Source organism: Thamnophis sirtalis, unplaced genomic scaffold (genome assembly GCF_051295495.1).
Source record: "Thamnophis sirtalis isolate CommonGarterSnake01/CBP01778 unplaced genomic scaffold, rThaSir2_p1.2 scaffold_2, whole genome shotgun sequence".
In the NCBI taxonomy this organism is placed as follows: domain Eukaryota; kingdom Metazoa; phylum Chordata; class Lepidosauria; order Squamata; family Natricidae; genus Thamnophis; species Thamnophis sirtalis.
The window spans coordinates 39,702,261-39,720,586 of NW_028261382.1; the positions used below are offsets into that span (position 1 = coordinate 39,702,261).

The 18,326-nt window shown below is 44.1% G+C and overlaps 1 protein-coding gene across 1 annotated transcript; it reads left to right on the top strand.

Moving 5' to 3' along the window:
* Positions 1-480: 480 nt before the first annotated feature.
* On the top strand, positions 481-17,953 carry TUFT1 (tuftelin 1; the record flags this gene model as incomplete). Its single annotated transcript, XM_087705034.1, is given in 7 exon segments — positions 481-562; positions 10,497-10,571; positions 11,473-11,577; positions 13,640-13,726; positions 15,968-16,039; positions 16,706-16,822; positions 17,853-17,953. Coding segments are annotated over 7 exon segments (617 nt in total), but the record flags the coding sequence as incomplete, so codon positions are not given.
* Positions 17,954-18,326: the final 373 nt, after the last annotated feature.

The following is an 18,326-nucleotide window of genomic DNA, read 5'->3' on the forward strand; positions in this document are numbered from 1 at the left end:
AGGATATTTCATTTTTTTTCTGGGAGAGAGGGCTGGGTGATAAACTTCCCACAGTCAGTGCACAACACATATGTATAATGAGTTTGGTTGAGATCCCTCAGGGCACCCTCCCTCCCCCCCACTCCCAACACAATACAACTCACAACGAAGACAGAAAAAGAAATTCTACGTAATTCCTTAGTTAATAAAGTTATTTAGGTAAGAGAACACTAGGGGACAAGGCGCATGCGCGGGAGCAGAGAGAGAGAGAGAGAGAGAGACGAAGGGGCGGAGCCCGAGAAGGCTCTTTCTTCCCCATCTCCTCCCCCCCCCCCCGCTCCGCCCCGCGGCGCGAGGCCTCAAGCAGACCGGCCAACCACCTTCCAGCAGGGGCGTGGCGTGGCGTAAGGCGTGGCTTGGAGCGGTTCGGAACGCTGGCGGCGTCAGAAAGGGGGCGTGGCCGGTATATAAGCGGCGGGCGTGGCGGTCTCCGCCTCATTCGCGCCGGAGCCTCGCGGCGGAGATGAGCGCTTCGCGAGGCCTTTGCACGTTGGCGCAGCTGCAGCCGCTGGAAGAGCAACCGGTAAGCGTGTGCGGAGCGGGGGGCGAATGCAACTTCATCTGAACCGTTGCACTTTTTTCCCCCCCATTGCTAAATTTTGCTTTTTGGTTTGGAAAAGCCCAAAAAAGCAGCGCCGCGTTGGGGAAGTGACGTGCATCAGATAAGCAGGGAGAAGCACCTTTTGCAATATATATGTATGCATGTATGCATATATTGCTATTATGATTATTTTATTATATATGCATATTATTGCATTGGATTATTATTAGAGTCTATTATTGTATTATTAGCTTATTGCTGTCTGCCTATCCGATGTTGCAATAGAGAGAGATATCTCATTGCAATGTTTAATTGCAAAAATCGGATTTTATTTTATTTTTTATTTTATTTTCTAAGCTGCCACCTTTTTCCTGGATTTATGCGTCTGCAGTGCAGCGTGGAGAGCCGCCAAAGGGGCCCCATTTCCTGGGTGGATCCAAATCCGCTGCCTTTTTCCTTGGGAAGGAAGCCCCCATTGGCCAAACAGGGGCTCAAGGGAGCCCCTGACCATGTGCAGAGTTCCTTCCCCTCCTAGGGAGAAGATGCTTTGCATGAAGTCCCCCCCCCCCTTGCCCCTCAAGCTTCTCTGCTGGCTGTGGCTTAGGGGAGTTGGAATCCTGCCTCCATTCCCCCCCCTTTTTTTTTGCAGTTGGGGGGTGTTTCAAAGAGAGCCCCCCCCATTTTTGTGGCCTTTAAAAAACATAGCCCAATATTGCCCCCCCCCCCAACCAGATCATTACATATACCTGGCCCCCAACCAGATATATGTAATCTCAATCACATATTATTGATAAATCAGTGCTATTGATGGATTATTGGTGATGATTCATCCATATTTCTGATGGATGGGTGGATTTGTGTGTGTGTGTGTGTGTGTGTGCTTGCACCCCCAACTTCCATGTGCAAAAGTTGTATTTTTTTCTCCTTGGGATTGACACCAACCTTTCCCCAAATGCATCATATTATTTAGGATATTATTCCACAGTTTGGGACCTTGTGGGATTGAAACCCTGCTGAGGATGCTAAGAGACGCACAAAACACCAAAACACAACTTTTATTTCAAGGGTTCTTCACTTAATGCCACGAAATGCCGCTTCTCTTTCCCCCTTTCGGCCTGGATCCAAATTCATCTTAAATTTAAAACCTTTTGCGGTGTGTGTGAGTGTGGAAATGCGATAAATCCCCTCCTGGAGCCTTAAAATAGGAAAAAGAATTTGGAATAGGCATGTTGCAGCTGTCTTTTTTAGGTGACATCAGAATTTGTGTGAGTGTGTATATGTGTTTTTTCAAGCAGGGTGTGTGTGTGTGCAGAGGGGGTCCCTGGCTTGGTCTGGGAAATTGAGGCATTCTGTGGTTGAATTTTATTGAATTATTTATATCCCTTTTCCCAGTCGATAGGCCTCTTGGAAAGCAAAGGGATCTTATTATTTTATTTTCACATTATTCATTTATCACATCTAAGACTCTTCCCCCCCCCTCTGCCTCTCCGAGGGACCCTGTAAAATAAAATAATTCCTGGATAAATGAAACTCTTGGTGGTCTACAAGTGTTAAAATGCTGTAAATTAAAGATCCCTCTTTTGCTGCAGTAAACCATTGAGGTCAGTTAATTACCTTTTTTTTAATGTGTCTGTGGTTTGTAAAATAATTTAATTGTGCCTGAATTATTTCAAAGGGGTTTTTAAGAAAGAAGGAAGGAAGGAAGGAAGGAAGGAAGGAAGGAAGGAAGGAAGGAAGGAAGGAAGGAAGGAAAGATGGCACTCTTAAACGCATTTTGTATTAAAGATTTTTTTTCACTCCCGTGGATAAAAAATTACTGCTTTTTATGAGATAAAGAGGTGCTTTTTTAATGGAGGATTTTATAAATAAGTAAATGAAATGCCAGTATGTGGTTGTGGATTGAATTTTGGTATATTTAAGGATGAAGGATGTTTTAAATAACTGTAGTCAAATAAAAGTGGGGGTGGGATGATGTCAATATAGTAAATATTTGAGTTAAGATATTTGAATTAATCTGAATTATACTTGATGACGGCGGAAGAGATGCACAAAAAGCTTTTTTGTAACCAGCTGATATACTTTTTACGATATATGTTTCTTTTGGAAATAAACAAATAAAAATAAAAGTTTTAATTAAAAAAAAAAGAGAGAGGTGCTTTCGAAAGGTGTTTTAAGGTGGCTTTTTAAGGCTTTGCAACAAAACCTTAGGAGAAGGTTAAAAGGAAGAGAGGTTTGCAAATGAACCGAGTTTATTCTGCAGTTTTAAAAAGCCTGCCCTTAAATGGAAATTAAGATTCAACGCCTGGCGTTAAGGCAAGCCGAGGTGTCAAGTTGCAATCTTGGGATTCAGAAGACACAAAGGAAAAACAAAGATGATTAATTCCGAAGCTTCTACCTCACCAGGTGAAACTCAAAAACCACCCCCCAAAAAAAACTGGCTCAGAGGGAAAATGACGACACAATTTTGGGGTTAGGATTCAGGTTGTGAATCAGGTGAGGCAGAATCCACGGATCCCAATTAGTCCTCAGCTTACGACGGCAACGGGGCCCCAGATTTTCTCCCGCTGAGCGAGACATTCGCTAAGTGAATCTTGCCCGGGTTTTTACGCCCTTTCCTGCCACCGTTGTTGAGCGAATCGCTGCCGTTGTTAAGTTAGTCAGACGGTTGCTAAGTGAATCTGGCTCCCCCCCATGGCAGAAGGTCGCAAAAGGGGGAAATCGCACGACCCCCCGGGAGGGGGACACCGCGACCGCCATAAATCTGAGTCAGCTGCCGAGGGGCTGAATTTTGACCGTGTGAGACCAGGGGGTTACTGCGACTGTTGTGTGAAAAGTGGTCATAACTCACATTTTTCAGTGCCGTTCTAACTCTGGACAGTCATTAAGTGAACTGTCATAAGTTGAGGACTGCCTGCACGCAGAGAGAGACGCCCTTTGTCTCTTCCCCAGGTAGAGAAAATCTCTTTTCTTTTCCACCCCCTTTTAATTTTCTTCCGTTCTTTCTTTCCCCCTTTAAATTTCCTTCCTTTCTCTCTTTCTCCCTTTTAATTCCTTCCTTCCTTTCTTTCCCCCTTTAAATTTCCTTTCTTTCTCCCTTTTAATTCCTTCCTTCCTTTCTCCTTTTTAATTTCCTTCCTTCCTTTCTTTCTTTCCCCCTTTAAATTTCCTTCCTTTCTCTCTTTCTCCCTTTTAATTCCTTCCTTCCTTTCTCCCTTTAAATTTCCTTCCTTTCTCTCTTTCTCCCTTTTAATTCCTTCCGTTCTTTCTTTCCCCCTTTAAATTTCCTTACTTTCTCTCTTTCTCCCTTTTAATTCCTTCCTTCCTTTCTCCCTTTAAATTTCCTTCCTTCCTTTCTCTCTTTCCCCCTTTAAATTCCTTCCTTTCTTTCTTTCTTCCTTTCTTTCTTTCCCCCTTTAAATTTCCTTACTTTCTCTCTTTCTCCCTTTTAATTCCTTCCTTTCTTTCTTTCTTCCTTTCTTTCTTTCCCCCTTTAAATTTCCTTACTTTCTCTCTTTCTCCCTTTTAATTCCTTCCTTCCTTTCTCCCTTTAAATTTCCTTCCTTCCTTTCTCTCTTTCCCCCTTTAAATTTCCTTACTTTCTCTCTTTCTCCCTTTTAATTCCTTCCTTTCTTTCTTTCTTCCTTTCTTTCTTTCCCCCTTTAAATTTCCTTACTTTCTCTCTTTCTCCCTTTTAATTCCTTCCTTTCTTTCTTCCTTTCTTTCTTTCCCCCTTTAAATTTCCTTACTTTCTCTCTTTCTCCCTTTTAATTCCTTCCTTTCTTTCTTTCTTCCTTTCTTTCCCCCTTTAAATTTCCTTACTTTCTCTCTTTCTCCCTTTTAATTCCTTCCTTTCTTTCTTCCTTTCTTTCTTTCCCCCTTTAAATTTCCTTACTTTCTCTCTTTCTCCCTTTTAATTCTTTCCTTTCTTCCTCCCTTTTAATTTCCTACCCAAAATCCAAAATTGACTTTTCTTTTCCAAGTCGGGAGAACCGAGTCTAGCTTGCCTTGATTAAATTTTCTCCCACAGATAAAAGATTGATTGCAGAATTCCGCCCCTCCTTAAAACCGAGGCTGATAAGCATATCTGGATAGTGTCATCTCCTGAAAATGCACTTGGGTGTCTCTTATCTCTTGTCTCTCCTCCCCCCCTCCCTCCCCCTTTTATTTTCCTTGGCCGTCTGCATTTTCCCACCCGGATTCTTGGAATATTTACAGCCTCTCTCTGCCTCCGACTTCAACCAATGACTTGGCAAGAAAAAATTTACCTTCCCTTTCCCCCCTCCCACTCTTCTTTCTACGTTTAATTGCATTCCTTCCTTCCTTCCTCCTCTTTCCTTAACTTTCAAAGTAAAAAAAGAAGACCTCTGAACATGTACAGAGTGCTTGCTCTTCTCTCGATTTCAGGCGTTGCCCATTTGAAAATAAAAGAATTTTATGGGTCCAATTTTTTTTTATAGACTTCGGTCTTTTTGAAAGAAACTTTAAAAAAAAAATCTGAATAATCCAGCTCGTTACATGCCAGAATTATTAGCTGTAATTAGGAGATGAGAAAGAACAGCTTAAAAAAATAAATAAGAATAAGGCGATGAGTGAAAAGCTTTCGACAAGTTGGGTAGAAGTGTTTTTTCTATTTAAATATGGGCCTTCTCAGACATTCAACCTGGGGATTTTAAAATTATAGTTGTTATCTCCCAAAATAAACCAGTTCCCCAGTTGTGAAAGGTGTGCAAAAGTATAGCCTGTCTTCGTCCTCCCTAAATTTTAGGATTTTTCCGGCTGCTCTTATTAACTTGAGGCAAATCCACAAATAAATCCAAATTTAATGAATTTATATGTCGCCCAATCTCCAAGAACTCCGGGCGGCTTACAGGATAAAACTCTAAAAAAGATAAAAATTAAAAATAAGGAAGAGAAAACAGATTTTTTTTAAAAAAAATACACCTGGTCCTCGACTTAATGACTGTTCAAAGCCACCGTTCAAAGTTACGACACCACTGGGGGAAAAAAAGTGGCTTACAACTTTTTTCCCCACGGTCCGCGCGATTAAAATTCAGGCCCTCGGCAACCGATAACGTATTTATGACGGCTGCAGCGTCCCGGGGTCGCGTGATCACCACTTGCGACCTTCCCGGCTGGCATTCCGATGAGCAAAACCCACGAGGGAAGCCGGATTCGCTTAACGACCAATATTCCACTTACCAGCCACGGCAACAAAAAGGCAGTCAAATCGGATGCAGCTCATTTGAACAAGCTCCCTTGTCCAGTCCCCCAACTGTGTCGTAAGTCAAGGACTGCCCCCATTTTTGAAAGTATTAAGTATAATCTTTGTTGTGGCTGTACTTAAATACAACGAAATTGGTTAAATTGGCGGGACAATGGGGAAACATCGGGAGATAAAATTTTAAAAAAATCAAATTTTAGTTTCTGGAATTCTGCCCTTCAATATGGCTCATGTTGAATATTTTTTTTAAAAAAAATACTAGATTGGATAGACTAAAATTCAAGACCAAAGAAAAAGGAAGATGCAGAATATTTTCAAATACGGGGTTTGCTTTTTCGGTGGTTTGGATAACAGAAGGAGAAATGAGGAGATGGGGAAGCTTTATTATGTAAGCAATTGACTCAGACAATACGCTGTTCACAAGGCACTTATATATGTTAATTAGAAATGTATAAATAAACTAGAGGTAATGGTTCCCCTCGCACATCTGTGCTAGTTGCTCATCTCCCTTTCAAAGCCGAAGAGCCAGCGCTGTCCGAAGACGTCTCCGGTGTCATGTGGCCGGCATGACTCAATGCCGAAGGAGCACGGAACGTTGTTCCCTTCCCACCAAAGGTGGTCCCTATTTTCCTACTTGCATTTTTACGTGCTTTCGAACTGCTAGGTTGGCAGAAGCTGGGACAAATCACGGGAGCTCACTCCGTTATGCGGCGCTAGGGATTCGAACTGCCGACCTTTCTGATCGACAAGCTGAGCATCTTAGCCACTGAGCTAAATAAACTATCTATCATCTATCTATCTATCTATCTATCTATCTATCTATCTATCTATCTATCTATCTATCTATCTATCTATATATATATATATAATCTATCTATCCATCTATCTATCTATCTATCTATCTATCTATCTATCTATCTATCTATCTATCTATTTCTGTATCTCTATATATCTATCATCCACCCACCCACCCACCCACCTATCATCCATCCATCTATCTATCTATCTATCTATCTATCTATCTATCTATCTATCTATCTATCTATCTATCTATCTATCTCTATCTATCTCTGTCTATCATCTATCTATCCATCCATCTATCATCTATCTATCTATCTATCTATCTATCTATCTATCTATCTATCTATCTATCTATCTATCTATCTATCTATCTATCTATCTATCTATCTAAGGAAGCTTCTCTAACTTTATTGTTCGACCCAAGGCTGTTGACTTCCTTGCTTTCGTGGTCCTGGCAATCTTATGGGTCTTCCATCACTCAAGGCTTTCAAACGTAGACAACCATTGTATTGGAGTGGTACTATACGGTCTCTTGCCTTGAGCAAGGCGGGTTGGACTAGAAGACCTCCAAGGTCCCATCCACCTCTTTATTTCTCTATGTTTGTGGGGTCCAGTTAAGACAAGGTCAACTTTATTGTCAATTTTTCTGCACGCACAATGACAGCGTGGGGAAAAGGGTGGGTTTGGGTCGGCCTTACATTGAATTGGAAACTTCTGGTGGTCTTCTCTAGAAGGCCCTCTTCTCCGTCGCGAAAGGAAGGCTCGAGGCGTCTTTTTCCTTCTTCCCGGAATATACCGCAAGATAAAAGGCCTTGTTGTGTTGACATCTTGGCTGCTGCTGGTTTTTCTTCTCCGGCATCGGGCCAAAACTCCTTTTACCAAAATGGGCTTTCGGCAGAAGGTCAGAGGAGGAAAAGGACTTCCCTTTAGCTCGGGAAAAGGAGGCCAATTTACATACCGACACAGCTCCTCCGAAGGGGGGAGGCATGTCAGCTGTTCCGAACAGCCTCCTCCTCCTCCTCTGAATTTATTAGGGAAAACGAGGCCAATTTACATACCGACACAGCTCCTCCGAAGGGGGGAGGCATGTCAGCTCTTCCGAACAGCCTCCTCCTCCTCTGAATTTATTGGGGAAAAGGAGGCCAATTTCCATACCGACACAGCTCCTCCGGAGGGGGGAGGCATGTCAGCTCTTCCGAACAGCCTCCTCCTCCTCTGAATTTATTGGGGAAAACGAGGCCAATTTACATACCGACACAGCTCCTCCGAAGGGGGGAGGCATGTCAGCTCTTCCGAACAGCCTCCTTCTCCTCTGAATTTATTGGGGAAAAGGAGGCCAATTTCCATACCGACACAGCTCCTCCGGAGGGGGGAGGCATGTCAGCTCTTCCGAACAGCCTCCTTCTCCTCTGAATTTATTGGGGAAAACGAGGCCAATTTACATACCGACACAGCTTCTCCGAAGGGGGGAGGCATGTCAGCTCTTCCGAACAGCCTCCTCTTCCTCTGAATTTATTGGGGAAAACGAAGCCAATTTACATACCGACACAGCTCCTCCGAAGGGGGGAGGCATGTCAGCTCTTCCGAACAGCCTCCTCCACTTCCTTCTCCTCTGAATTTATTGTCGCGGATCCCATCTTGAGTTGCGAAGGGCAGAGACAACACAGGAGTGTTTTGACAGCTCGGTTGGAAAGCAAAGTTGTCGTGCCGGTTTTGAAGAGCGTTGATTGCAACCCCGGCCAGCCGCTGCGTGCACAACAGCGGGAGGGAGGGTGTCCGTGTGTGGAGGGAATTCTGGAATGGCTCCTTGTGTGTTTTTTAGTTTTGGGGTAAGGGGCTGTGAAGGCTCCGTTTTGCTATCAAGTCCTTCGTACCACCTTTGTCAAACGTGGTTTCTTGGCGTGGGATTGCAGACCCGGATGTGAGCTTGTATCTCTGGAGGGAAAATAATTAGAATTAGAATAATAATAATAATAATAGTAAGATATCCAAGACAGTTTTTCTACTTTTGGGAGTACAGAAGGGTCTCTGTGGGTGGCATCTTCGTTATATTACCGGTGGGAATGGCTAGGGTGGAGATTTGAACTGGAAAGAGAGAAAAAGAAAGAAGGGATGAAAAGAGAGGAAGGAAAGGAAGGAAAATAGGAAGGAATGAGAAAAGAAGAAGAAAAAGAAAGGGAGGAAAAAACAGGAAGGAAGGGAAAGAAAAATAGAGGAAAGGAAGAAGGAAGAGAAGGAAGAAATAGAGAAAGGGAGGAGTGAGGGAGGTAGGAAGGAACAAGAGGAAAGAAGAAGGAAAGAAAGAAAAAAGAAAAAGGAAAGGAAGGAAAATAGGAAGGAATGAGAAGGAAAAGAAATAGAGGAAGGAAGAGCAGGAAGAAATAGAGAAAGTGGGAGAGAGGGAGGTAGGAAGGAAGAGAAGAAAGGAAAGAGGAAGGAAGGAAAGAAAGAAAAAGGAAAGGAAGAAAAATAGATAGGAAGGAATGAGAAGAAAAAGAAAGGAAGGAAGAAAAAAAATAGAGGAAGGGGGGAATGAGGAGGGTAGGAAGGAAGAGAAGAAAGGAAAGAGGGATGAAAGAAAGAAAAAGGAAAGGAAGGAAAATAGATAGGAAGGAATGAGGAGAAAAAGGAAGGAAGAAAAAGAAAAAAATAGAGGAAGGAAGAGAAGGAAGAAATAGAGAAAGGGGGGAATGAGGAGGGTAGGAAGGAAGAGAAGAAAGGAAAGAGGAAGGAAGGAAAGAAAGAAAAAGGAAAGGAAGGAAAATAGATAGGAAGGAATGAGAAGAAAAAGAAAGGAAGGAAGGAAAAAATAGAGGAAGGAAGAGAAGGAAGAAATAGAGAAAAGGAGATAGGAAGGAAGAGAAGAAAGGAAAGAGGAAGGAAAGAAAGAAAAAGGAAAGGAAGGAAAATAGATAGGAAGGAATGAGAAGAAAAAGAAAGGAAGGAAGAAAAAACAGAGGAAGGAAGAGAAGGAAGAAATAGAGAAAGGGGGGAATGAGGAGGGTAGGAAGGAAGAGAAGCAAGGAAGGAGTGACATCCAATTTTTTCTCCGGGCAGTAATATCAAAAAACAATTTAAATCTTCATGTTTGCTCTGCCTTTCAACCAGTTTCTAGGACAACAAACTCATTCCGGTCCTCAAAACTTCCATTCCCCCCCCCAAGGATAAAGTCCAGAAGTGGTTTCCAAGCAGAAAGGAACTTTAATGAAACTTTGGACTCGCTCCGGGTGGGGAATTCCGTAAAAGTTTAGCCGAAGAATCGCTGCTCTTCTCTGCCTTCAACGGAGCAAACCCCACATTAGTGGTTACGCCACAAACCGACTTCTCGTATTTTGATCTCTCTGGTTAATGTAGGAAACCCTCAATGGGGCTTTACTCTTGAGTTGACCTCTGGTGAAGGGTGCCTGCAGGCTGCATAATTTTTGGGGTGGGGTGGGGAGGGGGCTTTCATCCTGACCGCAGACCATTATGCTTGGAACACAATGCATTTTTTTTTTTAAACTGCCTTTTTTCCTGTTGGATGGGAACATCTGGTGGGAAAGACATCTGGTGGCACAGCTCATTTGCATAGGGTAATGAGGTTCCCACGCCTAATTCCAGTCACAGCCTTTATCGTTTTTTAATCTCGTTTCGATTCTCCTCCGTCTCCCCCAATGCTGGCGTGTTGCAAATGGCAATTTCTTCTCCGGGGAAAGTTATTCTTTTTTTGCATTCTTTCCCTCTCCCAGGCCTAAAATGGGGGAAATATTTTCCCTCTCTGCTTAGAGACCCCCCCCCCACACCCCCAGAGTGGGACAGCCGATAAATTAAAATAAATCTGAATACATTTGCATGAGCCAAACGCCACTAACTGCTCTCTTTTTTTTTCAACCTCTCTCCTTACGGCGACTTCAGGACAGCGTCAAAGTCTTAAGGCTGACCCTTCAGAATGACCTTCCGGGGGACCGACCAGACCAAATGAGGCAAAAGGTGAGAGAGCATATGCGCCGGTCAGCCCTGCGAGGAAGGCCCGCTTTGTTTCTGCAACTTTTGTTGCAGAATATTTCAGCAGCTGGAAATCCCAGGGCCTCCGTCTCAATCGAGGTTGTCCCTTTAAGACTTGTGGACTTCAACTCCCAGAATTCTTCGGGCCAGGGAATTCTGGGAGTTGAAGTCCACAAGTCTTTTAAAAAATGGCCGAAGTTGGTCTGAACAAAATCGGGACGAGTTCCTTGCTCACTCCAACCTGGAGTGGTGGGAAAGGGGTGTATTTTGGGGGTCTTTGCTGGCTTTGAACCTCCCCCCCCCTCTACCTCCCTCCCCCCTCTTAATGTTGTGGCCCGCCAGTGGATTCAGACATTGAGGAGGGTTGGGGAGGAAGATGGGCTAATCCTGGAGTCTGGGGGAGGCTCTGCGTCCGGAGGCAGAGAGGGGGCCAGGGCCGTCTGACAGTTATCAGCTGCCTTCGGAGTCAGACATCAGTGAGGCAGAAGAACAGCTGGAGCCTGTTCCCTGTGTGCACATGTGAAGGGAACAGCTAAAGAACAGGGGTCAACTCAGGGGTAAGGTGGACGGTGAATGGCCCCTCCCAGAGGACATAAAAGAGGAGCGACAGGGGAGTGGAGTTTGCAGGAGACCATTAGTTCGCTTAATTGGTTCGTGACTCTCCGAAACTCCTTGCCAATTTTTGCAGATATTGGCAGCTCTCCAAGCCTGATAAGGTCTGTGACCGTAAATCCTCCCTCGAAAGACTTTGCTGGATGCGAATGAGCAGAATTCACAGCCAATGAATAAAAGGGGTTTTTGTCGGGACAATCGGGACTTTGCTTCCTGCTCTGGGGAAGCCTCGGTCACAACGCTTAACTCTTCGCTCTGTGTCTTCTCGTCGCAGCCGGTGGGACGAGCCTTCGCCATGGTGGCCAACCGTCCGGCCAGCAGCCACGGCCTGGCGTCCGAATGCATCAAGTCTAACGAGGGGGACGAAGAGATAATTAAGGTGAGGGGCTTCCCCGGGGGGGGGGGGGGGATGAGAACACGCCAGGCCTAACCACTCCCCCTTCCTTCGACCTCCTCTCGCTGCTCGGAGACGTTTGATAGTGAGATGGGCAAACAATAAATTTAACAGACCGATAAGGGAGAATATTTGGAGCTCGGGGTTGAAATGAAGGTGCCCTCTTCAGCTTGCTGGTTTTCTTGCAGACGTTTCACAACCCAGCTAGGTTACACCATCAGGGCTGGAAGGAGAGGGAGGTTGCTGAAAAGTAGGAGGAGGAACTGTGAGTCCTTGATTCCCTCTGAGCTTTCTTGCAGACGTTTCATGACCCAACTAGGTAACACCATCAGTGTTAGAAGGAGAGGGGATTGCGGGGAGGAAGAAAGGAGGAGGACTGGCATTGCGGGGAGGAACGGGAAGAAAAAGAGGAGGAGGAGAGAGGAGGATGGACTGTGGGGTCCTTGATTCCCTCTGAGCTTGCCGGTTTTCTTGCAGACGTTTCGTGACCCAACTAGGTAACACCATCAGTGTTAGAAGGAGATTGGTTTAGGTTTAGGTTTATTGGGATTTATATGCCGCCCTTTTCCCTGAGGGGACTCAGGGCGGCTTACAACCACAGGGGAGGGGAAGTGCAAGGTCAAAACAAACACTTTGTGAACAAAAGAAAAATAATAAAACACAGCTTTCATTCAGCAATCAAACACTCGGGCGGGTAATTGGAAGCCTATCCCCAGGCCTGCTGGGAGAGCCAGATCTTGAGGGCTGCGCGGAAGGTCTGGGTCGTGGTGAGGGTGCGGATCTCCATGGGGAGCTCGTTCCATAGGGTCGGGGCAGCAACAGAAAAGGCTCTCCTCCGTGTGGTCGCCAGTCGACATTGACTGGCAGATGGAATTCGGAGGAGGCCCAGTCTGTGCGAGAGGGGATTGTGGGGAGGAAGAGGAGGAAGAAAGGAGGACTGGCATTGCGGGGAGGAACAGGAAGAAAAAGAGGAGGATGAGAGAGGAGGATGGACTGTGGGGTCCTTGATTCCCTCCGAGCTTGCCCGTTTTCTTGCAGACGTTTCGTGACCCAACTAGGTAACACCATCAGTGTTAGAAGGAGAGGGGATTGCGGAGAGGAAGAGGAAGAAAAAGAGGAGAGAGGACTGTGGGGTCCTTGATTCCCTCTGAGCTTGCTGGTTTTCTTGCAGACCCATCTAGATGACATCATCCGGGCTAGAAGGAGAGGGAGGTTTTCCGAGAGGTTTAAGTTTATTAGATTTATATATTTATTAGATTTATATGAGAGGAGGAGGAGGAAGAAGGCTAGGAAATAAATAAAACAGTATAAATTGTAAAGATACAAGCAAGTCCTAAGTGGGGAGAGACAGATACTAGGAAGGAAGAGAAGAATAATAGTAATTCAGTCTTAGTAGATAATTTGACAGTGGCGAGGAAATTAGACGTTTAGCAGAGTGATGGCATTTGGGGGGGGAAACCCATCCTTGTGTCTAGTTGTAATACAATACAATAATACAATTGTCCTGGTGTGCCTTATAGTCTCGTTTTGAGGGTAGGAGTTGAAACGATTCACGTCCAGGACGCGAGGGGTCCCGCGGATATTTTCCCAGCCCTCTTTTTGACACGTGCAATATACTAGTCCTCAACAGGTTGGCAGCCGTTGTTTTTTCTGCCGCTCTGAAGTTTGTCTCTTGTCTTGTTGTGTTGTTTTTTCGGCCTCTTTCCTGGCTCCCAGCTGGAGTTTCGCCTTCGAAGCCCAGCCACCCCTCAATCCTGCAAAAAAAGAGACATTTCTGGCAAGGAAGGTTTTGTGCGCACTCGAACGGCCCCCGGGGTGCCGTTGTGTTCGCAGAACCGGTGCAGCCTGCTTTTTTTTTTAAGCTCCTCGGGGTGTGTGTGTGTGAGTGAGAGTTTGTGTCTCTCTGTGTGTGTGTTTTTCCATGCTCCCTGCCTGGCTTTTCCTAATCCCAGTTTTCGTGCATCCCAGGAAAATATGGGTCTGGTTCTCCCCTCCACCTCTCTCTCATTCCTGTCTGTTGTCTCTTGTTGTGGTTGTGTTGACTCAGGTGTACCTGAAAGCCCGGGCCGAAGAGAGGGCGAAGCACGAAAACGGGGCCCCACCGTTGACAAACGACAACTGTCATCCGCCAGAGGTAATGGACGCCTTTTTCAACACGGCAGCAAAACGGGGAGAGGCTGGGATTTGGGAAGGGAAGGGAAGAAAAAAAAATCTGAACGTCTCCTGGCTGCTTGGAGCAAGTTTCCAAACTTTTCCCGGCCTGCCAGTTAAAATAAAAACAAAATAAAATAAATGTCACCCTGAGCTCCAAAAATCAGAACCGAAACCAGCTAACAAGAGTTGGAAGGGACCTTGGAGGTCTTCCAGTCCAGCCCCCTGGTCGAGCAGGAGATCCCATATCACCTCCGACAAATATCTTCTTAAAAACCTCCAGAGGAGGAGGATCAGCCACGATATCTAGTGACAAGCTGTTCCGCTGGCTAATTATTCTCCCGGTTAGGAAGTTTCTCCTTAGTTTCCGGCTTGTTCCTTCTCTCCTCGGTTAGTTTCCATCCATTGCTGCTTCCCCTCTTCAAATCTGGTTGCAAAAATTTGCTTGTGATTTCGGGTGCTTTCCCCCCCCCCCATCAAATCTTGCTGGAAAATGTCTTCTTTTATTTTATTTTATTTTATTAAATAAATTTTATTTCTCATATATACATTCACAATGATATAATCTCATAACTGTTGTTAATAATATGTATTTATAACGATTTTTCTCCCCTACAATTGACGATATAATTGAGATTGCTTTCTTACCATCCCATACACCCATCTTATTTTACAACAATCCTACTTCTTCTTCCTTCCTTCCTTCCTTCCTTCCTTCCTCCTTTCTTCTCTCCTTCCCTCCTTCCTTCCCTCCTTCCTTCTCTCCTTCCCTCCTTCCTTCCCTCCTTTCTTCTCTCCTTCTCTCCTTCCCTCCTTCCTTCCCCCTTCCTTCCCTCCTTTCTTCTCTCCTTCTCTCCTTCCCTCCTTCCTTCCCTCCTTCCTTCCCTCCTTCCCTCCTTCCTTCCCTCCTTTCTTCTCTCCTTCTCTCCTTCCCTCCTTCCTTCCCCCTTCCCTCCTTTCTTCTCTCCTTCTCTCCTCCCCTCCTTCCTTCCCTCCTTTCTTCTCTCCTTCTCTCCTTCCCTCCTTCCTTCCCTCCTTCCTTCCCTCCTTCCTTCTCTCCTTCTCTCCACACAAGGAAAATGTCTTCTTTTGTGCTTGGAGCCATCCTTAAACTTTGCATTGAAATGCAAAATTCTGCCTATAAATGCAAAATTATTCCCCTCCACAAGAATTGAAGAAAAACAAGGAAACTAAAGAGGCTTTAAATTGGGTCAGTTGCAAAAAGCTAAATAATTGGGGAGGTCGTTAAAAAGCCTTTTAAATCATTACAAAATGGAGTTTTCAGATGCATGGAGAAGTATTTTTTAAGCTAAAAAAAAAGCGCGTGAATCCTTGAGAGACAACAAAAGAGACAGAAAGTTTGTTTACGCCCACAGGAAAAAAAGAAGAAGATAGAAATAGAATTTGAAAGGGGGGTGGGTGGGATTTAAATGAAAGGCAAGGAGTTAAAAGCATAGAAGAGGAAGAAGTGAAAAACAAGAATTCATCGGACAATGTTATGGAAATTCAGGGAAAGGTAGAAAGATTAGAGAGGAAAGGATGGGGGAAATACTCCCCCCCCCCAAAAGAAGTAGTTAAAAAAATAAAAAGGGAAATACTTTGCAGAGAAAAGTGGAAGTTTTGGTGAGGGGGGCTTGCAAATAATACAACTTAAAAAAGATAAAAGGGATATATACAAGACAGAAACAAAATATAGAAACAAAAACTGCTTCTCTTTCTAGGGGGAGATGTTTGATCCCCTAAAATCACTTTGGGGGGGGGGAGGTTTGGCACAAAAAGACAGGCTTTTATTCCTGCCCACCCCCCAAATCCATGCCTACTTTTGACAGCCTGGTCAAGTTGCCAAACTTTCAAGCTTTGCCAATAATCCCCCCCACACACACACACACTCCAGCTTGGCAAGAGATGCTTTGCGTCTCCCTGGCACCAAAACTCACCTTGCCTAGCCGGCTGATTCACTCCTCCTTCGCCCAGCCATGCCCAGGTGGCACAGGGTTGTTGGCACTGTCTCTTTGAGTTTCTTGGCATAGCCGCACATGTGCCGCGCCCGATGGGAGCCTCGGCAGCTCCGGGAAGGAGGTGTCCCTGGCTTCAGAGTTGGAGTGTGTGTGTGTGAAACCAAACTCAGCACCCTGTTTTTCGATAGAATGGATTGGTGCCCTCGGTGCCATGCTGAAATCTCATTTTTATGTTTTTCTTCTTCCTCCGTTTCTGACAACACAAGTTTCCCTCCAATAAGTCAAACGGCTTCCAGCCTCTTCGGACAGTCACGTACCGCACCGTATCCATAAGTCAGGTCAGTGCCCGGATTTTTAATATTTCCCTTGCTTTTAATTCTCCCTGTTTTTATTCTAATATTTGTGCAAATTTTTTTTTAAGGCTGTTGGTCCACCTTTAACCACCCCCCATAATCCCTTTTGGGGTGGAGTCCGGGCAACTGAATGGAGCTAGCAAAGTGTTTTTTACTGGCCGGACGCTCGCCCTGTCGCCAGAGTGTTGTTCGGCAGATATATATTCTCATTGTGCCCAGAGTGGGAAATATCTGCCTCGGCCTAGAATTGAACTCACAGCTTTCTGATTGTGGGACCCCAGAGCACCACTCTAGATTTCAAACATGGAATAAATACTGTAAATGAAGAATAAATAAAAACAGGGTGTCTTCCCCCCCCCCCTGAATTTGGGGTGATGTTTTAGACGCACGTTTTTTGGGGGGGCAGCTTCCTTGGATCAGTTTAAGAACCTTAAAAGTCTAGCAAACTCATCTATTTCATTTCTTATTTTTCTAAGTTTTCCTGCCCACCTTCAGATGATTTTGAGTTTCTTTAAACATGAAAGAAACAACGGAAATCACATTTGTCCCTTTTAAAAAAAAAAAACACCATTGGAACAATAGCGGGTATTTTTACAGGGAGTCCCCCACTTACGACAAGCGGGATTAAACCCCCCCTCTTCTTGCGCTTAGGACGAACCCACCTATCCCACCGAGGACATCTCCATCATGCGCGAGACGACCAAGAGACTCTTTTCAAAACTTCAGGAGGCCGAGAAGAGGCACCAGTCTGACCGCTCGGCCTACGAGGTAAGGGAGGCTGAAGTGCAAAATATTGGGTTGCAAATGGATTGTTTCTTGCAATAGAATAGAATAGGGCAGGACAGGACAGAATATTAGAATAGAATAGAATAAAATAGAATAAATATTGGAATATAGAATAGAATAAGGAATGGAATAAAATACTGGAATAGAATAGAGAATAGAATAAATATTGGAATATAGAATAGAATAAGGAATGGAATAAAATATTGGAATAGAATAGAGAATAGAATAATGGAATGGAATGGAATAGAAGATTGGAATAGAATAGAATAGAATAAGGAATGGAATAGAATAGGGAATAGAATAATAGAATGGGATGGAATAGAAGATTGGAATAGAATAGAGAATAGAATAAGGAATGGAATAAAATATTGGAATAGAATAGAGAATAGAATAAGGAATGGAATAGAATGAATAATAGAATGGAATGGAATAGAAGATTGGAATAGAATAGAGAATAGAATAAGGAATGGGATAAAATATTGGAATAGAATAGAGAATAGAATAAGGAATGGAATAGAATAGAGAATAGAATAATAGAATGGAATGGAATACAAGATTGGAATAGAATAGAGAATAGAACAGAATAAGGAATGGAATAAAATATTGGAATAGAATAGAGAATAGAATAGAATAAAGAATGGAATAGAATAGAGAATAGAATAATAGAATGGAATGGAATAGAAGATTGGAATAGAATAGAATAAGGAATGGAATAAAATATTGGAATAGAATAGAGAATAGTAATGGAAGAGAATAGAGAATAGAATAATAGAATGGAATGGAATAGAAGATTGGAATAGAATAGAGAATAGAATAGAATAAGGAATGGAATAAAATATTGGAATAGAATAGAATAAGGAATGGAATAGAAGATTGCAATAGAATAGAATAACTTTATTGTCACTTTGAACGTACACTAATTGGCACCCATCAAAAATGAAATTTCGTTGCATGCAGCTCTTAACTGGGTGGGAGGAGTGTTAAATCCGGATTTTCCTCCTCCTGTGTTCAGACGTCCATCTCGCATTATCGGAGGGAAGCGGAGCACTCGGGCATCGCCCTCCGGAAAGCCGAAACGGAACTGGAAATGAAGGACCTTAAATTGGAAGAACTCCAACGGCTTCTCACCGGGATGGAGAAGGTATATATATCCCTCCTCCTCTTCCATCTCCTCCTCTATCTCCTCTTCCTTTCCTTTCTCCTTCCTTTCTCCTCCTTCCTTTCTTCATTCTGCCTTATTTCCCTTCTCCTCTTCTATTTCATCTTCCTTTCTTTTCTTATTCCCTTTTCCTTCTCCCTTTCTTCATTCTGCCTTCTTTCTTCCTTTCTCTTACTCTCCAGAAACCCCATTCCTTTCTAACACTGATGATGTTGCCTAGTTAGGTCATGTAATGCCTACAAGCAAATAACCAAGCTCAGAGAGCACCAAGGACCACGCGGTCCTCCCCCTCCCCTTTCCCCCCTCTTCCTCGGGGGGTCTTCCATC